Raw genomic sequence first — 25,960 nt, forward strand, 5'->3', positions numbered from 1 at the left:
ATAATTTATTGGTTGTTAATAAGAGACCAGGAGATAATATGTGGTTAACAGGAATTTGACAATAAGTGTAAATCAGTGTACATTTAAGATAAAGACATTTGAAAACCAAATGTTTGGTTTGATTGTGTTGTGGGTAAACTGTTTCTATGTATAGCATCAAACAAAGCCTAAATGATACAATCAATAAATAGAATAACAGTTTTTAAAAAATAATCTCAATATGTATATTTTAAGCAGGAGTATGTCTCCAAACCTTTTAAACAGAGCATCCCCACTTGCTTTCAATGTTGCAAATTCAAGCAGTGGTGCAGATTGCCCAGACCCATTTGCAAATGGTGCTGACATCCAAATCAGTAACGTAGACTACAGATTGTCCCGGAAAGAGCTGCAGCACCTCATGCAGGAAGCCTTTTCTAGGCATGGCAAGGTAACTTTTTCATTCATGTTTTTGCTTTTGTTCTACCCTTTGATGGGATTGTAAGTGGAGAGAATTTAATTTGACACACACGAGGATAGTCAGGATGTAAATGTGACCAAACAAGTTTAACTTCTTTCCTTATTCCTCTGTTCTGCTCATAGTGGTAAGACACATCCAGTTTTGGGGACTTAGTCCCAGTGACCAAGAAACCTAGGAGTGAAAAGCACTTGTGATCATGGGCAGTAATTTAAATGGCATCTTGGAAATAAAACACTGATGGGTTTTAGCTAGTCCCGTCTGCTGAAATAGAGAAATAATGTTTTAAAATAATTTTGGCTGTTCTTGCTTCTCTTTATTGTGTCTGATTCAGTTTTTAAATGTAGTTTGCAAAAAAAGGCACCTTTTACAGAACCTTAAAATGCCTATGCCCCAGATTTTTGCAGGGTCTGGAGAAGACCCTGAAGATCAATCATGTGTGTTGGCCTCTAAGTTTGCCTCAGAGAGCTGTGTGTGCTAGAAGACAAAGGCAGACCTGGCCAGTTTCACTTCCCTGAAGGCCACCCCATTCTCACTCACTTAAGTTTTCTGGTCAATCGAAGTGCAGAGTTCAGACTATTTTCCCCATGGAAGCACTGAAGTCCACAAATATGTTCCTTAATGATTCACCTTCTGTTTTAGGATGACAAGGTTCTAGGGTGTCACAGCATTCTGTTTTCCTTGTTACTGCTGTAGGTGAAGAGTGTTGAGCTCAGCCCCCATACAGATTATCAGCTCAAGGCTGTTGTTCAGATGGAAAACTTACAAGAAGCAATCAGCGCAGTGAATAGCCTCCACAGATACAAAATTGGCAGCAAGAAGATCCTGGTCTCACTTGCCACAGGAGCTGCTAATAAATCACTCTCTTTACTGAGGTAAAGAAAAACAGAATAAAACACCGAACCATTTATTTCAGGAAATAATATTTTGACCTAGAATCACTTTTGGAAATAATAATAATAGATTTTTATCATCACATCCGCATCCCTCTTGTAATGACTGTATGTGCAGCAATGCATATTCTTCATTGATAGTGTTAGAAATGACCTATTTGAACCTTGTTCAAGTCATTAATCAGAGGTAAATACAGCTTAAACTTGACAGGCACTTGGGATTAAAATAATGCACTGCATATCCAGAACAGATTGTCAAAGAGCAGAACTCCACAGTAAAAGTTTATAAGCCTGAAAAATCCAAAATACTGCCTTCAAATCTCAGTAGGAGATGATTTGTCAACAAACCTCTAAGCTTTCAACTTGCAGATATGTCTTTAATATCAAGTAGACACCCAGCCCCAAAAATCTATGTTATGACTAAATCAATCTTAGGTGGTGATTTTATTCAGAATAAGCTTTGATTCATCTTTGGCTCTACCTGTTTTGGGGGGGGCCTAGTAAAACAGGACTGATTGCTGAATGTCTGTTTGGATGATCAAGGATCTTTTTTCTGAGTTGCACTTCATTGTTAATGCTTTGTGAATGTTTTAAAAAATTAAAACTACAGAAAATCTTATTTTAAAATAAGTTTTTTTCCCTTAGGATACAAATAATATTCACTAAAGATTAGGAAAGTTCAGAAACATAAAAGAAGCAAGGAAAAAGTCCTCTATAATCTTATGGCTCAAAGCCAGCCACTGTTAACAGTCTGGTGGGTTTTCTTCCTTTAGATGATTTTAGTGGCTTTTTTTTTTTTTAAACCATAGTTGAGATCATATTATATTTAGTTGTGTTTTCTCAACTACGGGAATCCCAATCACATAAATCTTATATATACACCACAGCATGGCAAGAGACAATTCAAGCTTTCTGCCTTTTGCTCTCAATTAGTAGTAACAAGTGTTCCTTCAAATACTGTGAGTATTCAGTGTCTTTCTGATACACAGGTGTGGAAAGTCCTATGATTGCTAAAAATCCTAGTGTGTGACTTAATATTCTTTAATTGGCTTGTCCCTAAAATCCTTTCTTTAAATTTTTCTGAAAAATAAATTTTGATATATCAGAAACTGGTAAATTTATTTTGAATACACATTGTGTTAATTTTATGAACTTGGGAAGTCTTTTTGAAATGCAACTTGTATTTTATACACTTGTAATGTAGATGAAATCGTCTGTTCTCTAATTAATGAAAATTTTGTCTTACAGTGCAGAAACAATGTCTATTCTTCAGGATGCTCCTGCCTGTTGCCTGCCTCTGTTTAAATTTACAGATATCTATGAAAAAAAGTAAGTTAAGTTTATTTTTTCATTGATCCAGTTAGTACTTATTGAGGACCACCATGCACAAACCTATGGTAGAAACTCTTAAGGAACCTCCAGCCTAGTAGAGGAAATGAGACAAAGACAATACAGTGTTCAGATTTAAGTTTTGATTTTAACGTCCATTTTTAAAATGTCTTTCATTTTTAGCAAATTTAGATCTTCAGTCCTCAAAGCTGTACTATTATTTTTCTTTTTATTTAACCAATTGACTGATTAGTTTTGCAATTCATTGAGTAAACATTTTTGAGCACCTTCTAAACTGTTAGCTTTAGGACAGAAGACAGTAAATCTGACCTGACACCATATCTTCAATACGTGGCAGTCTTAGTATGCTGCAGGTGACATGCTCGACAACCATTAGTGACTATGAAAGACTGAGGCACTGTGGGGAATGCAAAACTGGACAAGGCAGGGCGCTTGTCCTGGAGGAGCTTATTGTATGGATGGGAAAAGAATACATTTACAAATTATTGTATAAAATAAAGAAGACTGTCATTAAACAGGAGGAGGGGAGGAGAAAATTCTTTGAGGACGCAGAGGAAGGAAAGAACAAGGAGCTTGACCACTATTCTGTGGATAATGGGGAGCCACTGAATATTTGAGGAATGAGAACATGGGAAAACAGCACATCAGGAATGTGGGGATGACTACAACATCAAGGAGTCTGAGGAAACAGTGTGAGGTTTGGGGATGTGGAGGAGGCCACTGGTGACTCCAGAGCTATTGGTATAGTCCTGTAGATGAAATCCAGGAGGGAAGGGGTTGACAGACTGGGTAGTGAAACAGCAGAAGTAGCTCCTGAGGCACAAGCGTTTTGTGTTAAAGGGAAGACAAGAGAGTACAGGACTGAAAGCAAGAACACCCCACAGGATGTAGATGGGAAATATGAACGTGTGTTTAGGGCACTGGCAAGGAACTACTGAACAGGCCATAAGAACAGGTGACATTTCTTGAGCACTTACTATGAGCCAAGTCCTGCCCATACATAATCACATATAATCTTCACGTGAACCCTGTGAGGTAAGTATTGTCATAACCCCATTTTGCAGATGGAAAACTGAGGCCCAGAGAAGTTAAGTTCTTGACTAAGGTCACACAGGATGAGGTTAAATCAGAGTGTGACTCAAGTCTGTCTGCCTCCAGCACCTGTGCCTTCATGCACTATAGTTTGAAAGGGGGATGACTGAGGAGTTGAGTCTCAGAGGAAGTGCAGGTCATGAAGGTGAGGTGAGTGTACCTCGTTTGACATAGGAGAGGAGAGATTGTGGGAGGTAATCTAGGGAGACTTGGAAGAGAAGGGTTGCAAGGCTGAAAAAGATCTTATCGGATACCTTCCCATCTTGGAAAATTAGGTGAAATCATTTACAGAAACTGGGGATGTGGAAGAACAGCTTGGGCCTCGGCCAGTGGGTAAGTTGAGGACCAAAGGTTGTAATCATTGTGACAGGCAGTGAGCCAGAAGTGACTGAAAGGAGTGCCAAGCATCACTAGTTTGAGAGTGGATGAATTTATGGTAGAATTATTCCAGGTCTACTTTTGAAGGGGCAGAGGAAACATTCTTGGCAAACACTTCTCAGATTTCTTGGCTGTAGCCCTTTATTTAAACACATAGGTGTTTCTGTATAATCAAAGGACAAGATTCTCTTTAAGGCAGCAATTTTCTCTTTTTCCTTGCTTTTAGGTTTGGACACAAGTTGAATGTGTCAGATTTATATAAATTAACAGACACAGTTGCAATCCGTGAACAAGGCAATGGAAGGCTGGTGTGTCTCTTACCCAGTAGTCAAGCCCGACAGAGCCCCCTGGGGTCTTCCCAGTCACATGATGGCTCCTCAACAAATTGCAGCCCAGTTATATTTGAAGAGTTAGAGTATCATGAGCCTGTCTGCAGACAGCATTGTCCCAATAAGGAGTTCAGGTATACGTCCCCTTTCCGTTTAGAAATAGCCCTTTTGTGTAAAGTCATGGAACATGTGCTAGAATTAACTTGCAAACATCTTAGACCACTGAGAAATGCCATGTAAATGTTTCATTCTTTTTTCTGCAGTGAGCATGAATTTGATCCAGATTCTTACAAGATTCCCTTTGTGATTCTCTCTTTGAAGACATTTGCACCCCAGGTCCATAGTCTTCTCCAGACACATGAAGGCACCGTGCCTTTATTAAGGTGAACCCTGTCTCCACCACTGTGACTTTGAGGCCTGGGTTCTTTGTTTCATAGAAACTCTGCTCCTTCTTCCCACACCTCCCCCATGCAAGTATTGGAGACGTGTGAGTGTATCTGAATGTGTGCATGAGTATGTGAGTGTGTGTGTGTGAGTGTACACACATGTGTGTGCATGTGTGTGAGTGAGATGCCTCATCCTAACATTTTTAATTTTGCCATCAGTTAAAGCATTTCTAAAATGGAATCCATCCACTCAGTATTTCAATAGGAAACTGCATTTGTGCTGAGTTCTATAAACGTAACTGTGAATAGGACAGTTTCTATAGGGAAGAGCTGTCTGTATTCTAAGTGTATTCTAAGTAATAGAAACATGCACAAGTGCTACGAGAATGAGCACAACCCCAAATACTTCATCCTGTAAATTTCAAAATTTGAGAGAGAAAAAGTATTCTGGTGACCCATACCAGGGGTCACGATTGTAGACTTAATACAAAGGCCAAAACAGACTAAGCTGCCTTAATGCTGTCTATGCATTAAAGCAAATAGCTCACAAATAGTTACCTTATTTAACCCCCTTTGCTGGAAATTGTCCAGGAATTTCTTTTACCGTCAGAACTCTCACCCAAGTGGTAAAGGCTATAGTGATTACCTTCCTGGGATCTTAATTTTAACATTTAAACCTAGGTTGTGGTAATTTAACCAGAAATTATTTCTTAATGGATACATTAAGATGAAGGCTTTTGTTAAGTGGGTGCTTTGCTTTTCCATTATTTTAATTAACCTTTTTTTTTTCCCTCACTTCAGCTTTCCAGATTGTTATGCTGCAGAATTTGGTGAACTGGAAGTCACGCAGGAAAATCGAGAGGGTGCTCCCTTAGAACATCTCATTACCTGTGTTCCAGGCGTGAACATTGCCACTGCACAGAATGGTGTCAAAGTAGTTAAATGGATTCACAACAAGCCACCACCTCCAAACACTGGTAGGTGTCAGGCATTTTGTTCTCCTGCCCTGTGAGACAGGGAGGAGGCTGTGGCCTTCAGCTGGCAGCAGCATGATCTGCCAAGTGTGAAAGTGCCCATGGCTGTCTTCAATTTTTAAAAAACTGCTCTCTAAAATGCTGAGGGTTTGGCAGAACGAGACTTCTTAAAAATATAAATCACATGAGATTTTTAAAACCAAAATTTCACAGTCACAAATCTCTTTAGCTACCTAAATTTTGTGAACCTTTTTGACTTGTGAATTGATTGGCCTTTTAAAAATAGTTTCACATATTTGAAGGAAATAGCTCTTGGGCAGATGTACTTTTGAAATTTTTTTTTTTTCAATTGCAGCAATATTCTCATAACTTAGAGTTAACCGTTTTAAAGGGTACAGTTCAGTGGCCTTTAGAACATCAAATTCATTTTCATGAACATTTCTGACTGATAAATGTGAACATAAATTTAACTGTAAATGTAAAGGTCCAGGGACTTGGAACCTAAATTTGGGTGAGTTTCTGGATTATGGGCATCTAATTTATAAGTGCTGAATGTTGCTACCTGTGACAATTTTATAGACACACTTCCTTCTCCTTGGCTCCCAGCCCCTCCTCCACCTTTTCTCCTCCAGCCCCTCGCCTCCCATCTAGGGTAGGTAGAGTTGGGGTGGGGAAGGTAGGGCAGGGGGCTCTGCCTGAGTTAGCGTTTCTCTCAGAGGAGAACTATTTGTACCCAAGTCTCTCATCTACCCCCTCCTTCCTTTCCCCTCAACCAAAGGCCACTTGGGGTCACATCAGTTATGTTCCTCCCTCCTTCCTCTCTCTTGTGTCTTGAACCCACAAGCCCTTTCAACATCTCTAGAAAAGTTTTCATCTGATTATTTATACTTTTATAATTAAAACCTCTTTTTTGGGTATGCACATTCAAGACAAATGCAGAAAACCATTTCTTACACAATTTTGTTTCTCAGTTTTATGTCATGCTTGTTTTACAACACTGATCCCATGCTTTTCTGGGCAGTGTTTCAGCTCCACTATGGGTTAATTAGGCTCTTCTTGGCTAATACCTGATGACCATGTACAATTTTGTTTCTGTGTGAAAGTGTGTTCCAAGAACCAAATTGCAATACAACCAGTTCATAAACTGGAAACTTCCTATGTATTTTCACTTCTTCTCGAAGTAACTGATAGTGAATTATGAGTTGCTTTGACTATTTCACTTGAAAATGAGTGGAAAGCATTTGCCATAATGTAAATGTATTTGACTAGCATGTTGATTATGTGGGACATGACTATGGATAGAAATTGAGAAATAAAGCAGCTATTTGGTTCAGTCCACTTGCTCATGATCAAGCACAAACAAGGACTAATAGGTCCCTTTCAGCTCTTGAAGTTGTGTTTTTTGTTTTTTGTATTTTCTTTTTTTCTTCCTATGTTTCTAGACCCTTGGCTTCTGCGTTCTAAAAGTCCTGTAGGTAACCCCCAGCTGATCCAGTTCAGCAGAGAAGTGATTGACTTGCTGAAGAGCCAACCATCTTGTATCATACCAATTAGTAACTTCATCCCTTCCTATCATCATCATTTTGCAAAACAGTGCCGAGTCTCTGACTATGGATACTCCAAGTTGATTGAATTATTAGAAGCAGTACCTCACGTGTTGCAGGTAAGGAATACTAAGGAAGTATTTGTTTAAAGATGGGAATGTTCCTTCATGACTTTGGCTGCCCCAGCCAAAGACACAGGATAACTAATAACCAAATTCCTAAGAAATCAGTTGGGAGCAAAACATCTTCAAAGGGCTGTCTTCAAAGTATAGGAAACATACCCAAGGTGACCTCTCAATTTTTCAGAAAGCTGCAAGTTTCCAACTAAATGGAACACCTGTGAGCTCTGAGGATTATTTTCCCTTTGACCTCTATAGACTAACCTTCCTTCTAGCACAGTTCACTCCAGAATTGTTCACTATTACAAGGGAAATCCTGTGAGTATCCACATATTTATATGTTGGTGCACATGTGAGAGGCAAGGGCTTAATCTTTCTTATAAATGAATTGAAGACTGGTTACCAGGCAGTTTTGTTTTTTTTTTTTTTAAACAGTTTTATTCACAAGCCATATAGTCCATCCAGAGTATACAGTCAATGGTGCTTGGTATAATCACATAGTTATGCATTCACCGCTACAGTCGATATGAGAACATTCTGATTTCTTCCAAAGAAAAATAATCCTGTACCCTTTATATTCCCCTATTATTGACATTTAGCTTTGGTATAGTGAGTGCCTTTGTTACAATTAATGAAAGAATATTACAATGTTACTGTTAACTGTAGACTTCAGTTTACATTAATTATATTTTTTTCCCATATAACACCGTATTATTAATACCTTGTAATAGTGATATATGTTTGTCCTAGTTCATGTCCTAGGTCCTAGGACTCTCATATTTATACAATAAACCACCAGCATTGTCCATTCTGGGTTTTTCTAAGTTATACAGTCCCAGTTTTTATCCTCTAGCTTTCCCTCTGGTGAAATACATGACTCTAGCTTTCCTCTTTCAACCATACTCACAGTCCGCTCTGTTAATTACACTTACAGTACTGTGCTGCCGTCACACAGTATTGTGCTGTTCATTTCTGAACCTTTACAGTGAGCCTTATTGAACATTCTGTACTCCTTAATCATTGATTGCCCAATCTCTGCCCACTGTTTATCTCCTGGTAAAATTGCTCTCAAATTTAATTCTTAGAATTTGCTCATTAAAGTTATTTCATATTAGTGAGACTATAGAGTATTTGCCCTTTTGTCTCTGGCTTATTTCATTCAACATAATGTCCTCAAGGTTCATTTACCTCGTTGCATGCCTCACGACTTCATTCCTTTCTGCAGCCAGGTGGATTTTAACATTGGTTCTTATGAAGTCTTCACCTCCTAGCTTAAGGTATCTAACTGAATAGCTCCCAATTATAAATATTGCCTGAAAAACTTCAGCTATCTTTAGAGACAAAATTAATTGCCCAAACTAATGATATGTGTTTCATTTCTATACCTATGACTATTTGGGAAAGGATGGGCAGGGCAAAAGAGGGTCCCAAGCATTTAGTCATTTTGACCAGCTAGATTTTGTTGATCTACGTTGTGTTTCAAACTGCAGTATCAGTATGCTCTGAGGGTGGTAACAAGAGAGTCAGTATCTGCCAAAGTCTTATGAGTATAAGTAATCAAAGTATTTCATTTGCAGATTTTGGGAATGGGCTCCAAACGTTTGCTGACCCTTACCCACAGGGCCCAGGTGAAGCGCTTTACTCAGGATTTACTAAAACTTCTCAAATCCCAAGCCAGCAAACAGGTCATTGTGAGAGAATTCTCACAGGCATATCATTGGTGAGTTGATGAGAAGGAGAGAAAAGGAAAGAAATATTTTTATTTTTATTTATTTATTTTTATTTTTTAAACACATGTACTTAAACACCTCTTCTTCCCCCCAATTTTTAAACAATTATCCAACTTTTTCTATTTAGCATTCTTTTTGGAACACTTGTTAGCAAGTGCAATGGCTCATTCTTTACCCATTTCCATTTTTAAAAACATAGGTGTTTCTCAAGGGATTGGAATGTCACTGAATATGGTGTTTGTGAGTTGAGTGATATCATATCAGAGATTCCAGATACAACCATCTGTTTGTCCCAACACGATAATGAAATGGTGATTTGTATCCCCAAAAGAGGTATGTTGACTTAAATTTTCCTGGAAGAGTGTTAAGCTTTAGTCTATCTCAGTGGTTATTTTAATAATAATTAAATATTGTCCAGAAGATGCACTTTCCCCTTCCTCTCCATGGCTTCTGAAGATCCATGGAAAGCACTATTTGAAAACACCAGCTCTACTCTGCAGTGGATCCTAGGTTCTTCACAGTAGGTGAAGCCATTTGTCAAGAAGCAAAGCACAGTAGTTTTTTTTAGAATTCACTATAAGGGGGAAAAAAAGCATATCCGACATTTTCTCAAAAGGCCTTCTTGAGCCTTCTGTGGCTATTTAAGCTGTAAGTCTACTATAGAATCAGTTAACATGGCTGTTACAGGTCCCCTTCTCCTTTTTTCTGTTTAACTCGGAGCTACTTTGATATGCACTCTTTAGAAGGAAAGCAAACTCACATGAATGTTTTGGTTTGTTTTACAAATATTAGTAGCTCCAGTTGAGATCTGGGAGGTAGGACAGATAAAAATAAATCTACATTCTGTTATGCCCATCCTCATTGATCAGTTTTGCAAAACACTGATGTCCATGAAATCATGGTATTCCAAAGCTAAAGTTAGTAATGTTAGTCTTTCCTAAGTCTAATTTAAAAATTAATAGAAACAAAAATCTGAATTTAAGCTGTTTCCCGTTTTTTTTTCAACTTTTGATGCCTGATACTCTTTTCAGCTAGCAAGTTTTAACTAAAGATGAAATGAAGAAACAAAAAGCATGTGACTATTCAGAAGTGCAATTTCATAGAAATAATTTCTATATTATGTTTTCAAGTATAGAGACCTGTATGTGTGTCATGTTCACACACACACACATTTGGGTAGGGAGGTAGTGACTAGAAAAATTGTTCCAAGCTTAAAAGATGGGATTACAAATCTATGAATGTCACTGTATCCTGTAATAGTATTCTGACTTCCAGGTATGTGTTCAAGGACCACTTGCAAGGGGGAAGACTTATGTATGTTTGTTTTAGTTTGTGTGTGTTTGGAAGACAAAGATACTATCTCTTATAAACTGTGAATAGGACTTAGTACAGTGTGGATGTTAAACAAAGACAAATGAGTAGAAAAAGACTGCGATTTATGTTTGTTTTTTAAAGAACGTACCCAAGATGAAATAGAAAGGACAAAACAGTTCTCCAAGGATGTTGTTGATTTGCTGCGTCACCAGCCCCATTTCCGGATGCCCTTTAATAAATTTATTCCCTCTTACCATCACCACTTTGGCCGGCAATGCAAGCTCTCATACTATGGGTTTACCAAACTACTTGAACTTTTTGAAGCCATACCTGATATTTTACAAGTGAGTTAAGAAGTTCTAATTATATAAGTATTTTCCTGAATAATAAAGGAGAAGATTGTTTTCATTTTCAGGACCTGTTTTCCTGGGAAGTAGGGAGTTATGAAAGAGGATGTTATCAAAGAGGGTGAAAATCTGAAATATTCTTATCAGAGATGCTATTTTATTGGCCCATTAGTATTTTTAGGTAATTGTTTTCCCTTTAATAAATTATTCTTCAAACATGTTTTAGGGTAATTATTGAAAAAATGACGAGCTAGTTTGATTTCTTAAACCAAATATTCTTTCATTAGCTCTGTACTTTTTCAGTCCCTTTATGCTGGGGATGGGGATGAGTACATGAGAACATCAAATGCTAAGCCAGTAAGTTTTTGCTAAGTTAAACCAGATTTCTCTTGTTGACTTTTATTATTTTTGACTCCTAAAAGTGCTAAATTTTTGGTTACTAGTTGTATACATTTTCATGCCATTTAATTTCCTGAACCATCCTAGCTTGTTCATGCACCCTTGCCCCTCCCCTCTGTATTTTCCAAGGTTTTGGAATGTGGAGAAGAAAAAATCCTTACTTTGACAGAGGTAGAACGGTTCAAAGCTCTAGCAGCCCAATTTGTTAAACTCCTTCGGTCTCAAAAAGATAACTGCCTTATGATGACAGATTTACTTCCAGAATATGCTAAAACTTTTGGTTACACATTTCGCCTCCAAGACTATGATGTCAGTTCAATTCCGGCTTTAACACAGAAACTCTGCCATGTGGTAAAGGTAAACAGATTTTTTTTCATTGAATTAAACTTGTGGTGGCATAATTCGTATTGGGGTATTGACGTGTATTTTAGCATTTCTATATTTATCCCTTGTACTACTTACTATTGCTTCACAACTTAATCTATGTGTCATTATAATATCAGATAGTAGGCCATGACTTTGGTTTGGCAACTTAGATTTTTGGTCTAGGTTTTGTGTGTTCATTGACTGCCTTGCCAGAGGGATACTATTTTGAACTGATCAGGTGACTTTCTTATGTTAGGGTGTTTATTCTCAGATGACTCAGTCTCAGCACTGTTGACCTGTAGCAGGATCCTTTCAAACAGATCTTTGTGTCCAAAGCTTTGGGGTGACTGTGTCACATTATCTGTTCACTCCACCACATTCTGACTCACTCAAGGAGTAGATGTAGGCACAAGCAAGGATTCAGAATTGCCTTTGTTACAGATGGAGCTTTATTAGAGATGGTGTCTTTTTCCTTTGCTCTCACCCTGCCCTGAACTGACTCTGCCATCCGAGGCCAAGCAGCTGGACCATTTTCATGCCTCCTCCACAGGACCAGGAAAGCTCTTACAAGGAAGGAAAACTGGAAAGGAAAACATATAAAGTGGGAGCATACCCAGTGATAGTTTTGAAGCAAACTGTTTTTGCAGTGGTCAGGCAGAGGAGAAAGAACCTTCACAGGAAGAGGGGAGCATGGCATCCCAAGAAGCCAAGGAAGAGAAGGGGTCAGTAGCATCACGTGCCATGGAAAGGGCAAGTGAGATAAGGACTGACTTGACCTTTGGATTTAGCTAAGTGGAGATGATTGGCTTTGCTTGCAAGAGCATGTCATGGTTAATGTGTTATGGGGAAGCCATATTGGAGTGGGGTGAGAAATGAGGAGGAGGTGAGAAAATGGTGACAAGTAATAGCATTTTCAATTTGCTTGTGAAGGAGAAGGGATGGCAGCCTCTAGAGACTATGGTACTGGAGGGCAAGTGAGTTTTTTTAATTTGTTTTTGCTCTTTTTTCCTAGTTAGATAGAGTTGAGCATGTTTGAGGGCCACTAGGACAGATCCGGTTGAGTGACAGAAGATGAGTATACAAAGGCAAGAAAGAATAATGTGGTGTGAGAGTCCTTAGGAGGCAGGGGACCTGGGAATCAAAGCACGTTTGTCATCAGGAAAAGGAGCAAGTCACTATCCAAGAATTTTTCTGTCAAGTAGGAAGTGAGGTCAGCTGCTTAGAGGAAGAAGGAGATAGGTTTCAAGATTGAAGAGAGTAGGGAAGGCCTGAAATTGTCATTGTGGTAAGTAGGAGAGTGAATTGATCAGGAAATACAGTAGGAGTGCCAGGGAGTTTTGAGTGCTCGCTTGAGTTGGTGTTTGTAGATTGACTTTGGAAACAGTCAGTCAGGGTGTGACTGTTCTAAGGCACAGGCTCAGCGAGAGCATGTGGTTGGGTTCAGGGCAGGATTTTGCCACATGGGTGCAACAAAAAGACAGAAGGACAAAGGAGTTTTGAGTATTGACAACAACATTAATGAATTAATTGCCTATAGATGCCAAGATGGATAAAAGAGGAACATGAAGAAAGGAGAGTATTTGTAAATTGGGAGAAAATAAGAATCAATGCTGGTGAAGTTGAAGAGAGGTCATAGTTAGACGAGTCAAGCAATTAAATATCTTGGTCTCCCCCCACCCCCCATGCCTTCCTCTGCACCCCCTCCAGGCTTCCTTTGGCATGCAGGATGCATGGGAAGTTTGAATGTTGTTTGGAAGTGGGTAATGACAAGAACTGAAATTGACCCTGGGGCTAGGTATCCGGAACAGAATTGATTAGAAGAGGAAGTTCTTGGAGATGAGGAAGCTGAGGAACTGAAAGGCCCTTGTGTCAGACAGGTTCCTTGGATGTTCAGTCTCCCATGCCAATGGAAGTGGTGGGCTTGGGGGATTAGGAAAACTGGAAGCCATGACCAAAGACTTTGATGAATAAGGATGAATGACTAGGAGGTTTGGGTAAGAGCAACCAAGATGGGAAGAGATGAGTCTCCAAAGTACAGCCCCAGCTGCCCACTAGAATCTCCTGGGAGCTTCTGGGAAATATTGATGCCCAGACTTTATCCCCTGCCTCCAGGGTTCTTATATAAATTAGTCTGAGTGTGCTTGGAGCATTGGCATGTTTTTAAAAATCTCCACAGGTGATTCCAATGTGAAGCTGGCATAAGAATCAAGAGCTGTAGCTAGGTAGCATCAAAGGAACAGGTTTTAATGTTTTCTCCTTAAAATGACAGAGGAATTGTAATGGTCTGGGTGTCTAAAAGATGGCCTTGGACTCCCTTGGACTTGTTTCTGCTGATTGATTAAATCTTGCTTCTGAGGAATAAATCTATAGCCTGAATCTCCACAAATCCATAACTAAGCTGAGCTTGGGGTAGCATGAGAGGAAGAAAGAAGAGAGAAAATCGAATAGAGTACCTCCACAACCTCTCCTTAAGTCCTGCCTTGGCTCTGGGTGAGATTCAGAATCAGATAAAGACACACTGAATTTGGGATGGTGCCTCGGGTGCCACCCACTTCTCTCTTCCTCTAGGAATCCCAAACCCCAGATGTTACAAGTTAGTAATTACCTAGCCCTTACTCTAGCCCTTGAGACCTTTGGTCCTGGTTGAAAAACTGGATAAAGGGATAAACAAGGTGTAATAGTAAACCTTTGACTTATCAGTATCACTGCTCAGTGTGTATACTGACTTGCTGCCTTGTTTTAGTTCTAGTAAAGGCTCAATTCAGATTCCCCCATCCTCACCCCCATCTCTGATTTCTCTTCTGGCTTCAATCATCAGATGCTTGTTTCTTCACATGTTGTTTGCTTCCCAGTGATAACTTTTGTCTTTTTTGCAAGATTTCCCTCCAAATGCACTTCATCACCTAAATCCTTTATCTTGAGAATCTGAAACAATTGAAGAGTAGTCAGAGATCAGAATGCCAGCATTTTGGCTTGTAATGGTGGACTAGAAAAGTGCAACTTGTCTCGTAGTCAGAGTGGGCCTTCTACCACCGCTCCCAGTCTAGACCTTGGGGCACACACATGGGGCAAGGCGGGTACGCAGACTGGCCATGTGGAAAGTGTCGACCTGTGGTATACTTTCCCTGGAGCACAACAGCATGAGCTTTGGCCAATGGCTATCAGCTGTCTAGGCTATCTCTGTCCCACAGTGGAGAGAGCAAAGACTAAATGAAGAAATAAAGGCAGTGACAGCAGTTTCTTCCCCCATTTACTGCCCTAAGAGAGGGGGAAGTATTGATGGAAGTTTCTGGTTTATAGATCAGCGGGGAGAGGGCGAGCAGACTCTGCTGGCATCTTATCTGAAGTGTTGGTCTGGGGTCCCAGAAAAGCCAAGACGCACCTATTCACTTTACATCTGTTAAGAGAAAGAATTGGCAATTTTTCCTTTATTGGTCTCATTAACCGAAATGAAAATAGTTGAGTGGGGTATGCTGGCCTAGGTTGCCTCTCTTGACTTTTGATGTTTGAATTTTTGTTTTCTCCAGGTTGCTGATATGGAATCTGGCAAACAGATTCAACTGATCAACCGAAAGTCTCTGCGATCTCTCACTGCCCAGTTGCTGGTTTTGTTAATGTCTTGGGAAGGATCCACCTTTCTTTCTGTTGATGAGCTCAAGAGACATTATGAAGCTACCCACAGTACTTCTCTCAACCCCTGTGAATATGGATTCATGACCTTGACCGAACTTCTGAAGAGTCTGCCTTACTTAGTTGAGGTACGAGCGCCAGTGGTTCTCTAGAACCATCATAGTGAAAACCACTGAATTAGGCATTTCTGGAATTAGTGTGTAGAGCTGGAAGAGACTCTAGAGATTATGGATTTAATGACCATTTAATAGATGAATAAACCAAGGCATAGGGAGATGAAGGAACCCTGCCAAAGAAATGAGTCACAAAGCAGGACTAAAGCCCTTGTGTCCTGATTCCTGGACCGGGTGCCTTTGCCCTGTGCCAGGTTAGATTTTACTCCTGTTTTTCTTTCTGAAATAGATGGCTTATGGGGTGGCTTAAAATCATTTGTCATTGAGGTAAAAGCCAGAAAGAAAGATTGGCTGCCCAGTCACCCATGGAACCTCTCAAGAATGGTACTCACGAATTATAAGAGAATACTACTTGCAATTCTTGGGCAACAACTATAAAAACTTAGAGGAAATGGATGATTTCCTTGAAAAAAATAAATTATCAAAATTGACTCAAGTTAAAAATTGGAGTAGACCAATCACCATAAAAGTGTCTGTAAAGATAATAGATGTCACTGAAAGAGGCACCAGGACTAGATGGGTTAACAACTGAATTTTAACTAACTCTCAAAGAACAGATAACTCCGATTAAAAAAAAAATTCTAGGCCATTAAAATAAAAAAAAAGATAGAAAGCTCGTCACTTCATTTTATGAAGCCAATATAACTTTAATATCAAAGTCCTTACATAGTCCCCCAAGGGAAGATGATTTTAAATAAGATATTAGCAAATAAAATCCAGCAATGTAAGAAAAAAAAGATATATCATTATTAAATAACTATCAATGGATCATTAATTAAAAGATGTTATATCCAAAATTGTTTAGATTACATTAATTTATCTATTATATAATCACTATTCTGGTTGATGTTAATGGATGTTCCATGACCAAAGGCTTTCTCTGGCCAGCTAGGGTTGGGAAATACCCTTCTCTTGGAGATTCCCAGTCCATATTAAAGGCTCTGACAAGGTTTATAGTAAAGAAATCTGCTTCATTTACTTGAGAACGTAAGAGCTTTTTTCCCCCTGTGGTTTTTGTTGTGGTTTTAAAGAATGCTAACACCATTGTCCTGCATCTCAGTATTCCTTGGAAAACCAGGTTGGGAGATGAGATGTAATGGCCTCAGTCTCTACTCTCGGGTGCAGCTCTCTCCATCTCCCCCTCTTCACTGTCTCCTTTATCCTGGGTCCCCAGGTTTACCAGTTTCCTTCCCTTCTGGCACACCATTTCTTCAGCTATCTGCAGCCTTAGACTTGCAGATAGAGCTAAAGCTTGCTCAAGGCTATAGCCCTCTCCTGGAGGAGATCCTTGAATACCTCATCCTTGGGTTATTGCCCATTTTCAGATGACTTTAGGCCTCTTCCCTCTCAGCTGGGCCCTCACTTCTGAGGGGACCAGAGGCAGTCACTCACAAAGTTTCTAATACTGCTTTTTCTTTTGGACCAGGTTTTTACTGATGAAAACACAGAGGAATGTGTGAAGCTCACAAGTCTGTATTTGTTTGCAAAGAATGTGCGGTCTTTACTTCATACTTACCATTACCAGCAGATTTTCCTTCATGAATTTTCTGTGGCCTATACCAAATATGTTGGAGAAGTACTGCAACCCAAGACATATGGCTACAACAGTGTAGAGGAGCTCTTGGGAGCAATCCCACAGGTGGGTGTTTTTCTGAGCTCCCTGGCATGTGTCTCCTGTAGAGCCACAGGCTAACTCTGCTGCCAGAGTAATGAAATGGCAGGCATTTTGAAGTGATCCTTTCAAACACACTGTTGGCATAGAGTAAATAACTTGAGCTTTTCTCATTCATTCTGTGACTCTGTATTAACTTCCTATATGCCAGATGAATAAGTCACAGACCCTGCCCTCAGGTAATGGGAGAGGCAGGACACAGAACAGGTAACTACAGACAGTATAGAGATGGGTGTATCAAGGAGGAGCTTGGCAGGGCCAACACCCAGGAACAGAGTCACAAACGATGTGTAGAGGTCATCTATGTGACAAAGAGGGGACAGAGTGAGCAAACGTAGAGCAATGAGACGGAGCATGGAGGATTTGGGGAACTAGAAACCATGCTGGAGCCTAGCAGTGAAGTAAGAGCTGCGTTATGGGGGACTTCGCACCTCCAGGTGAGGGCGTGAACTCTGCAATGGAGAGAGCAGGGCCCTCCTCCGGTTTGCTCCTAAAAGGACCACAGTGACTGTCTGTAGGTTGAGAAAGGAAGGGAGGAAGGAGACTGCTTAGGGTCTTGGTCAAGGCAGAGGTCCAGGTGAGCATGATGGAGGGACTGAGCCAGAGTGAGGCCAGCAGTTACAGAAAGTAGGAGGGGCACATGTGAGGACGGCTGGGGTGCTGAGACCAGGGACTTGGTGATAGATGCGTGTCTGTGTGCTCGCGTGGCCGGGGTGGGGGAGAGCAGCACCAGTAGGTAGAGGACCTTGGCTGAGGGTAATGATGCTGAGCTGTGATTGGGAGGTCTGGATCGCCAGTAATTATTTTAGGATGTGTTTAGTTTCTGGAAAAGAATTCTTAAGAGCTCTCATGTGAGAACTACCTTAATTTATATACCAAAACTGGTGTTTGGGAGAGTCTTTTGAAGGGTCATAAAAAGTATTTGTAAAGCTGAGTCTCACAGATTTTAGACTGCACAGCTTTTACTAAGGGGCATGTTTCTGTCAGTTTCTGTTGCTTTAAAAGCTAAACAAGAGTATAGAAAAATTTTTCTTGGCATTATTTAGCAACTAAAATTCTGGTATGTTGAAGGCAGGCACAGTAGGCCACACTCTTCTGGAATTTCAGGGATTATTTTCCCTCCTTTTCCATTGCTTAACCAGCGGTATGTCTTGTGTGCAGGTGGTCTGGATAAAAGGACATGGTCATAAGAGAATTGTAGTGTTAAAAAATGACATGAAAAGTAAGTAAGCACCCACCCCTGCCCCTCTTCAAAAAGCATGGCTCGCTCACGGCTTTCCTCTCTGATGGCTGGGTGCTGCTCTCCTCCAGGTCGTCTGAGTTCACTTGGTCTTTCCCCTTCGGATCATGGAAACCAGCCCTCAGATAGTGAGTGTATTCTGGAGGTGACTGAATCTCACGCAGCCTCGGAACTCGGAGTGGGTGGCGATGGTAAGAGGGGGAAAATAAATAAAGCAAAGCTTGTGAGATTCTAGAAGTGGCTTGGAGCAGAGGGAAGCAGAGGGAACAGCAGCCATGTTCATTTTCAGTAAATGTTCATACATTTTCAAAGCAGTTTTAATGTTTGCTTAATAACAGAGGAAAAACTAACCTGCATTTGCTAGCAATTCATAGTTGACTGGTTAAGGTCCTAAAGAGATGTTTGAAGCCCAATAATGACAAAATATCAACCCAGTTCAAGACATTCCTGGGAGAGACTTGATATTGATGCATTACTATTACTGAAAATAACATCGAGACGTGTAGATTTTTTGTAGAATCATTTCTGAAACACATACAAATCAACTCTCTTGAATCTTATAGCAATTTTAACTTTATCAAAGGACTTTTGAACTCAGCAAGAATTTTATCTTCATGTAACTCTGCAACATAATTAGAAGAGTGCTCATAGGATAACACAGGTGTACAGTATTTCCCACATTGCAGAGCACCTGAATGGAAATCATCTCATTAAGCTCTCACCGTAGCAGTAGTTAGCTCCATCTTACAAAGGAGAAACAGAAGTTCAAGGAGGTTAACCAGGACCACACAGCTGGGACGTCAAAAAGCCAGGACCCCAGTCTCTAAATGTGACCTTTTGCTTGTTTCACTACTTTATTCCCCTTCTCATTTTTTCTTTCTCTGCTTTGGAAGCTGTGGAACCTTTTTCTTGGTCAGGGCCTGGTGAGGAACTGGTAGTCTCTAAGAACACAAGTTAGGAGATAACCAGCTTGTGGCATTACCTTCACCAAACAGTTATCCAGACCTTTCTGTTAATGGGTTTTTTGTTTTTGATTTTTACCTTGAGTACTTCCTGACCTTTTTAATCCTCAAGGCTCAGAAAGAAAACCCCAGGCACAGATTCCATGTTTCCACTGTGGGAGCCGCTGTCCTGAGTAGAGTCATGGCCTACCTTCTCTGTCCAGGTCCCAGTCAGACGGAGCAGGAGCTTCTCTGCCTGACCACCAGCTCCCCTGTCGACCTCCTGTGTGAGCCCGTCCCCTCGTGCTTGCCGTCCCCTCAGCTGAGACCAGATCCTGTCATCCTCCAATCTACTGATCTCATTCGGTTTGAGGAACGCCCTCAAGATCCTTCTGGTAGGGTGCATTGTGGTTGTGGGAGTTTTCTTTGTGTGGTTAAAAAAATAAAATCATAATGCCAACATACTAAATGTTTTAGGGGGGTGGGGGAAAACTACCTTTTGAGGCATAAAAAGTCCTGCATTTACTATTCAGGACTCGCTTTCCCTGTCAGGATTCCCGCAGAATTGGATTAGCAGCTATGGTGGCTCTCTCGTGCTGGGCCAGCACATTCACATTTATTTCTTGGCACATTCTGAGGTAGTGGTAGCACTGTTGCTCCACACGTTAGGTGACTGAGGCATAGCCTGTCAGGTAACTGGAGATGAATCTGACACCTGTAACCAACCAAGCTTTAACTAGTTACCCACAGCCTGTTGTCTGTCTGCCGTGTTACCCGGCCTCCTGAGAGGATGGCCCACCCGCCCTGCAGTGGCCCTTCCTATAGCTTCTTAGTCCATAGTAATCAGGTTCCTCTCTAGGACGGCCTAGCAACTACTGGATTGATTTTCACAGTGCACCATTTCCCCAAGGAGCATTTGGTACTGTTGGCAAGTGAAAGAACTGAGGTTGTTTATCTGGAAAATAAGAGATGGGGGAACACCATAGTGGGAGATCCAACATTTCCGTGGGGTTATTGCCCTTGTGCATTTTGTATACATAAGTTCAACCGCATGCATGTGAAAAGAGAGGGAAAACCAATTTGAATGGTGTGGGCATTTCTGTCTGCTGTTCTAAGCAAGAGTCAGCCTGAGAAGGACACTGGGCTCCACTGTCCTCTCTGCTGTATGTCTCACCTAGACAGGAGATCCCCAGGCCTTCCATGGTGAGAGTCTAAGGTTTCAAGAGGCATATTATTCAGACAACATAGCTCTCTCGACAGCAGGCCCGTTACTTTGTGGCTCAGCCAAAGGAATAGTGATCTGTAAACACTGCAGGAAAACTGGCTGTGTTTGACTTCCTGGATTTTCAAGGGTAATATTGGCTATATGTGATTTCACCTTCCTTCTTGGTGTCAGATCTAGCAGTTCCTCTGTGAATGGAATGGGCCAGGAGCTCCCTGACACTGAAGTCCCTCTTGTGTGGCCTTTGGGTCCTTAACTACCTGGCAGAGAGAATGAATGGGCAAAGAATCCAAAGTGGAAAAGATTTCTTTTAACCCATTGTCCATTGATATGTAGCCAAAAATGAAGATCTCTAAAACCTTGTAATCCAGGGAACAGGTGAGATGCAGTTGATAAGTATTTGATTTATGTGACAAACTCTTGACCACACAGTTAATATAATAATAAACTGTGGCATCAGTGTGACATTTGGGGAATTATTTTTAAAAATAAGGTTTCATTTGTCTAGAGAAAATATGAGACAGAAACAGTATTAACACTTCTTACAGGTCCTGGAACTGAATTTGTTTGCTTTTCTGTGTTTACAGAAATTATGATTTTAAACCAAGAAGAGAACACTGAAATTCCAATACCAACAAAGAATGGAAAAGTGGCCTGTGATTCCAGGTCATCTTGTGTCTCAGCAGTTGTCCCGGTGCCTCCCTGCCCCTCTTTGGAAACCCCAGAGCCACTGCTCAGCAAGGACCCCGCAGAAAGCCCAGCCAAAAAGCAACCCAAAAATAGAGTCAAATTGGCAGCCAACTTTTCCTTTGCACCTATAACCAAGCTTTAGCTCTCATTCTGAACATAGAATTAGGATGGAAAACACTGTCTGAGTCTGCACACAAAAGTGGGTTCAAAAAACATATCTTTTTCTGTTTTAATGAAAACTCCCCTAGAAGCCACTTACTTCATCATTAGATGTATTCTGTGATTTTTTTTTTTCTTTTCAATTTTACATTGAAACACAGCTTTAAGCTGACGGGGTCTTTTCTCTTCAATTAATTGAGAGTACTTCTGGCATTTGTTAAATAATCCTTAATATATTTTACCAAATTTTTCTTAATTCTGAAATATAATGGTGTTCCATAAAAAGAAAGCAGTAAGAATTCAGCTAGAAAGAAGTGGCTTTACTTCCATGAAGCCACATCAGTGGTATAATCCTACATGTAGCATGATATGGTCTATAAGCCTTTGCTTACTGATGATTTCAGACAGTATTAATCAAATGCATGATGTGTCTTTGAAACAGCCTGTTCCGTGACTCTGCATGTTTACACACTGAAGGAAGGGGGTAGGCAAGGAGTTGAGAATGTATTTTCAGGCTGGAATATGCAGGTTCCTGGGTTCTATGTGACTTGTAAGTGCACCTCGTTTTTTATTTAACTATGTCTGTAGTTGACAAATGTGGCTTCATGACAAATTTTTTAAAATGTTTCCACTTTGGGGTTCCATTTAGGAGCTTTCTAGAAAGTTGAAGATGTTTTAAGCTTCCCTTTTATATTAAGTTCCAGTTTAATATGGATTGGGTTAAGGAACAGGAGATGGTCTTGGTGACATGAATTTAAAGTCAGCATTTGAATTACAACACACATTATTGTGTGTCGAGAGGCAATATGGGGAAGAGTCTGATTTTCTAAAATATGCATCAAGTGCATAAATTACAAATCAGAGCTGAGCGGTGAGGTGCTTTAACAGGAGTGGTATCGATGCTATTTCCACTAGGAAGAGACAGAAATTCTATCTATACATATGAAGGCCAAGGTTGATCAACTTAACCTTGTTTTTGTAATTTTAAAGCTGGTTTTGGTAGCTGGGAAGCTTTCTGTGTGAGTATATATGTTAGCTCAGTATCTTTTAATTGTGTCTGTTTTACTCTGTTACTTCTCGCTGTTGGAAGCATGTTTGGATTTTTTGTGGTATCTAACATTGGCCTTTGGGAGAAGCCACCCTTTGAGGAGCACTGCACTGTGGACTGGCCTTGCTCTCGAGTGGCTGAGGTGTCCGGTTTCGGTGACCTCTTACCCCTCCTGGAGAAACCCAGCATTTACAATGGATTGTATTTGTTGGGCAAAAAGGCGGATTCATTCATAGGGCAGAAAGAACTTTTTGCACCAGGTCTTCCACTAGTTAGATGGTTTCTTTGAGGGAAATGTTTATATTTTGTAATTTCTAGAAAGCCAGAAAATGGGCTCCAATTTCATAGCCAGCATTTTGATAAAATGCCACAAAATAAGGGCTATAGAGAGATTTTTTAGTAGTTAATTTTTGTTCCCCAAATCTTTTAAATGAAGCCAGTGATTCCCAGTTCTCAACACCTGGCCCCAATCAAGATGAAACAACACTGGAAAAACCTAAGTATTATGGCACTCTACGAATCCTTCTGAAGACATTTCCTCTACAGACATAGTGTTACAGGAAGTAAAATGCACATGTGCAATTTTTTTAAAACAGCTTTTAAACAATGTAATGAAGTTGGTATTGAGAACATCAGTTTCCTTATTCAGAGATTTCGTAAGGCTCAGTTTGCACGCCTGGACTTGAGTTTTGCTAGCATGTGAGAATTGTGGGCTTTAAAAATTTAAGAGGTACCATTACAAGTCACCAGGAACAGTCTCAAAAAGCAGGTTGTTTGGGCCACAGACAAGGAGGAAACTGCAGTTCTGTGCTGTTGTGTGGTTGTGGTGGTTGTACCACTCACTGGAGTCGCCAGTTAGTCTGGGACGCATGTGCGACTCTAACAATCGCTGTTTGAAAACATGGGAATACAGCGGAAGCACGTTGTGTTCACAATGGCCAGTGCAATTGCTATCTATTTTTTTATCCAGAGGCTTAATTAAATGATGTGACAAAATGATATATGAGAATGAAGACAATGAAATTCTTTATTTCTAGGTGGTAAGATGTACCAGATTTGATTTGTTGAAACAAAGACAAACATTATCACCAATCCCCCCTTTCTCATCTTGCACTGTTTGTTTTGGATTGGGCTTGGGGGAAGAGATGTTTTTCTTAACTGTCTACTTTGTTTGAACACTTTTTTTTTGTGATTCAAGTGCTGTTTTGTGTGTTGGGACCAAACAGTTGTCAATAAACTTTACAAGCAAGCATCTAATGTGTGTCTTCTAGATGACTGGTTTTGTTTGTTTGCAGGGAGGGATTGTAAACCAGTCCTGTTCTGTCTCTCTTCTTCTGTTTTGGGTGCCCCCACCGTCTCACCCTGTCTGAAAATATTCCTGTGAAGGTAAAAGAGGGGAACAAATCGGTCTAACATTTTTGAGGCCCTTTTAAATTAGCATCCACCCTGGGCTGGTGACCAGACTGTCGGAGCTTTGTGCTCTAGATGCTCAGGTTTTCCAGCCTTAGTTCTGTGTATGATCGTGTGTGGGGAAACACAATCACCACACAGACCCTCCAGTTAAAAACTTGAGATAATTACTGGGATTTCTCTTCCTTTGAAAGAAACCTATTTTGCCTGCTTCCTTGTTTTGATCACCGCTAAGCAGGCTTTTTGAATAAGTCAGTTTGAACAAGACTTCTTTCACAGATTCAATTATGAAGCCCTTCCCCTGAAACCACCCTTATCCCCCAACACTCCCCTCAGAAGAAGTTGAAAGGACCTAGAAGAGACTCAGATGTTGGGGTAAATATTTTTTCTTGATGAGGTACAATCTTTCTTCTAAAGTTCCAAGTTAAAAAGTTCTTTTAAAACCTTTGGCAATCCTTTCAAATCATCTTTCCTGGTAGCAAACTTTTGCAGAAGTTGAGCTGCCACCATTCCCCCTTAGAGTGGGGCAAGGAGGGTTTATAGACTTAAACTGGGGCTTGAAACGTGGCATAGCATTTGTTTGGTGTATTTCCCATCTTCTATGGTGTGGAAATGATGGCTTGGAAGATTGATATGTACCTTGCCCAAGTCTTCTAGACCCTTGCTCCAGAAGACCTCCCATCCCTGCCTACAGTTAACCCTCTCTGTTCCCTTTTACCATGAGGAACATCATGCTCTGTGATTCAGCTTCTCTGGCTTCTAGCTGCATCACGTGGACAAAAAATGAACTGTGTCTCAGAAGCCTCCCTTCTGCCTCCCCCTCCTAAATGAAGACCTGCCATGGCCTTCATTTAAGCTCCAATTGGGACAGGTTGCCTGTTGGCTCTGGGGAGGGAGAGGGAAGGGAAAGAAGCAGTAACCCTGATTCACTGAATTCCTTCGCTTGACCTTGCAATCCTCCTGTGTTACCTTACTTCCAGTTGTTAACAATAAATGGGCAATTTTCCAGCTGCTAATGTGATTACAGCATCAGCCTTGTCTAATTCTACTCTTTGGGGAGAGATGGAGAGACGAGTGATCCAATTTGCTTGAGTTAATACTCTCCAAGTAGAGTGTAGAATCTCTTTCCCAGGGAGGCCTAGTCCCTCCCTGGGAGATAGGCTGCAGCCCCTGGGGACAGCTCAGGTTGGAATGTGAGGAAATCTGGTTGCCTTGGAACAAAGCAGATGAAAGAACCTGAGGAAAGAGAGAATCCCTCAATTCCCAGGGGCTTGGGACTTGGTAGATCCCAAGCCAGAGGATCGAGGCCCAGAACTTTTTCCAGGACTCAGGAAGATGAAAAGAAGAATTCACAGGTTCTGGGTAGGAAGGAGGTATAAATGGGGAATTTAGGGCACGAGGGGAGGAAAAGGGAAACAACTGTAGGGTTATTGTGGAGACTTTTGGGGTAAGTACTCACTAATCGCTGCTTGGCGGCTTATTCCACAACGGAAAACCAGTCAGGAGGGTTCGCAGTGGGGAGGATGGGGCCGGAGCGAGTAGGAAAATCTTTTAGACCTGCTCAGCGCCGTCTCATGGTAAGGCCTCTTCTTCCAGCTCCTCCAGAAAGCCTTCCCGGATGCAGGGGCTGGACACAGGGAAGACCCCCCACTCCCCCCACCCCCCTTTCTCCCCGCACCGAGTCTCCCGCTGCCACAGGCCCCTCAAATCCACCCCAGAGCCGCAGGGTCCTGCTCTCAGGGAGTTGGCAGCCACTGAGTCTGGCATGTCTTGGAATCAGGAAAGAAATTTCGGGAATGAAATCCATACCCTAAAGTAGAATCCCTCTCTCACTTCTGGGCATGGGGAAGCTGGTGTTTTCTTTTCTTTCTTTTTTTTTTTTTTTTAACGAGAAATTAAAAACATTTTATCTGTGTATTCAGAATCACACACAAGTTACTTTTACAGTTCAATTTACTACATAGAAATCATTTGGATTTTATATTTTCAGTTAAATTCTGAACTGATTACAATATTGTAAAAAAAAATTGTTAACATTAATTCAGTACTATTTTAGCATACCAAATTGAAATACATAGGTTCAAACTTCAGATTTATGGC

General features: G+C 40.7%; 1 protein-coding gene across 9 annotated transcripts in view; it reads left to right on the plus strand.

Moving 5' to 3' along the window:
* MARF1 (meiosis regulator and mRNA stability factor 1) overlaps positions 1-23,707 on the plus strand; it is a 38,943-nt gene extending 15,236 nt beyond the window's left edge. For 5 of the 9 annotated variants that reach the window (XM_037814272.1, XM_037814277.1, XM_037814281.1 and 2 more), the window contains exons 11-27: positions 235-427; positions 1,151-1,329; positions 2,596-2,676; positions 4,394-4,630; positions 4,760-4,879; positions 5,684-5,859; positions 7,299-7,519; positions 9,097-9,239; positions 9,449-9,582; positions 10,705-10,907; positions 11,439-11,666; positions 15,203-15,433; positions 16,905-17,117; positions 18,312-18,372; positions 18,462-18,581; positions 19,556-19,726; positions 21,141-23,707. In XM_037814272.1, the coding sequence (XP_037670200.1) occupies positions 235-427; positions 1,151-1,329; positions 2,596-2,676; positions 4,394-4,630; positions 4,760-4,879; positions 5,684-5,859; positions 7,299-7,519; positions 9,097-9,239; positions 9,449-9,582; positions 10,705-10,907; positions 11,439-11,666; positions 15,203-15,433; positions 16,905-17,117; positions 18,312-18,372; positions 18,462-18,581; positions 19,556-19,726; positions 21,141-21,385 (2,956 nt within the window). In that variant the 3' untranslated portion in view covers positions 21,386-23,707. The remainder of the gene's footprint in view (positions 1-234; positions 428-1,150; positions 1,330-2,595; positions 2,677-4,393; positions 4,631-4,759; positions 4,880-5,683; positions 5,860-7,298; positions 7,520-9,096; positions 9,240-9,448; positions 9,583-10,704; positions 10,908-11,438; positions 11,667-15,202; positions 15,434-16,904; positions 17,118-18,311; positions 18,373-18,461; positions 18,582-19,555; positions 19,727-21,140) is intronic. The other 4 variants (XM_037814276.1, XM_037814278.1, XM_037814279.1 and 1 more) reach the window with 3 other exon arrangements.
* Positions 23,708-25,960: the final 2,253 nt, after the last annotated feature.

The sequence above is a fragment of the Choloepus didactylus genome, chromosome 21 (assembly GCF_015220235.1).
Source record: "Choloepus didactylus isolate mChoDid1 chromosome 21, mChoDid1.pri, whole genome shotgun sequence".
NCBI classification, from domain to species: Eukaryota; Metazoa; Chordata; class Mammalia; order Pilosa; family Megalonychidae; genus Choloepus; species Choloepus didactylus.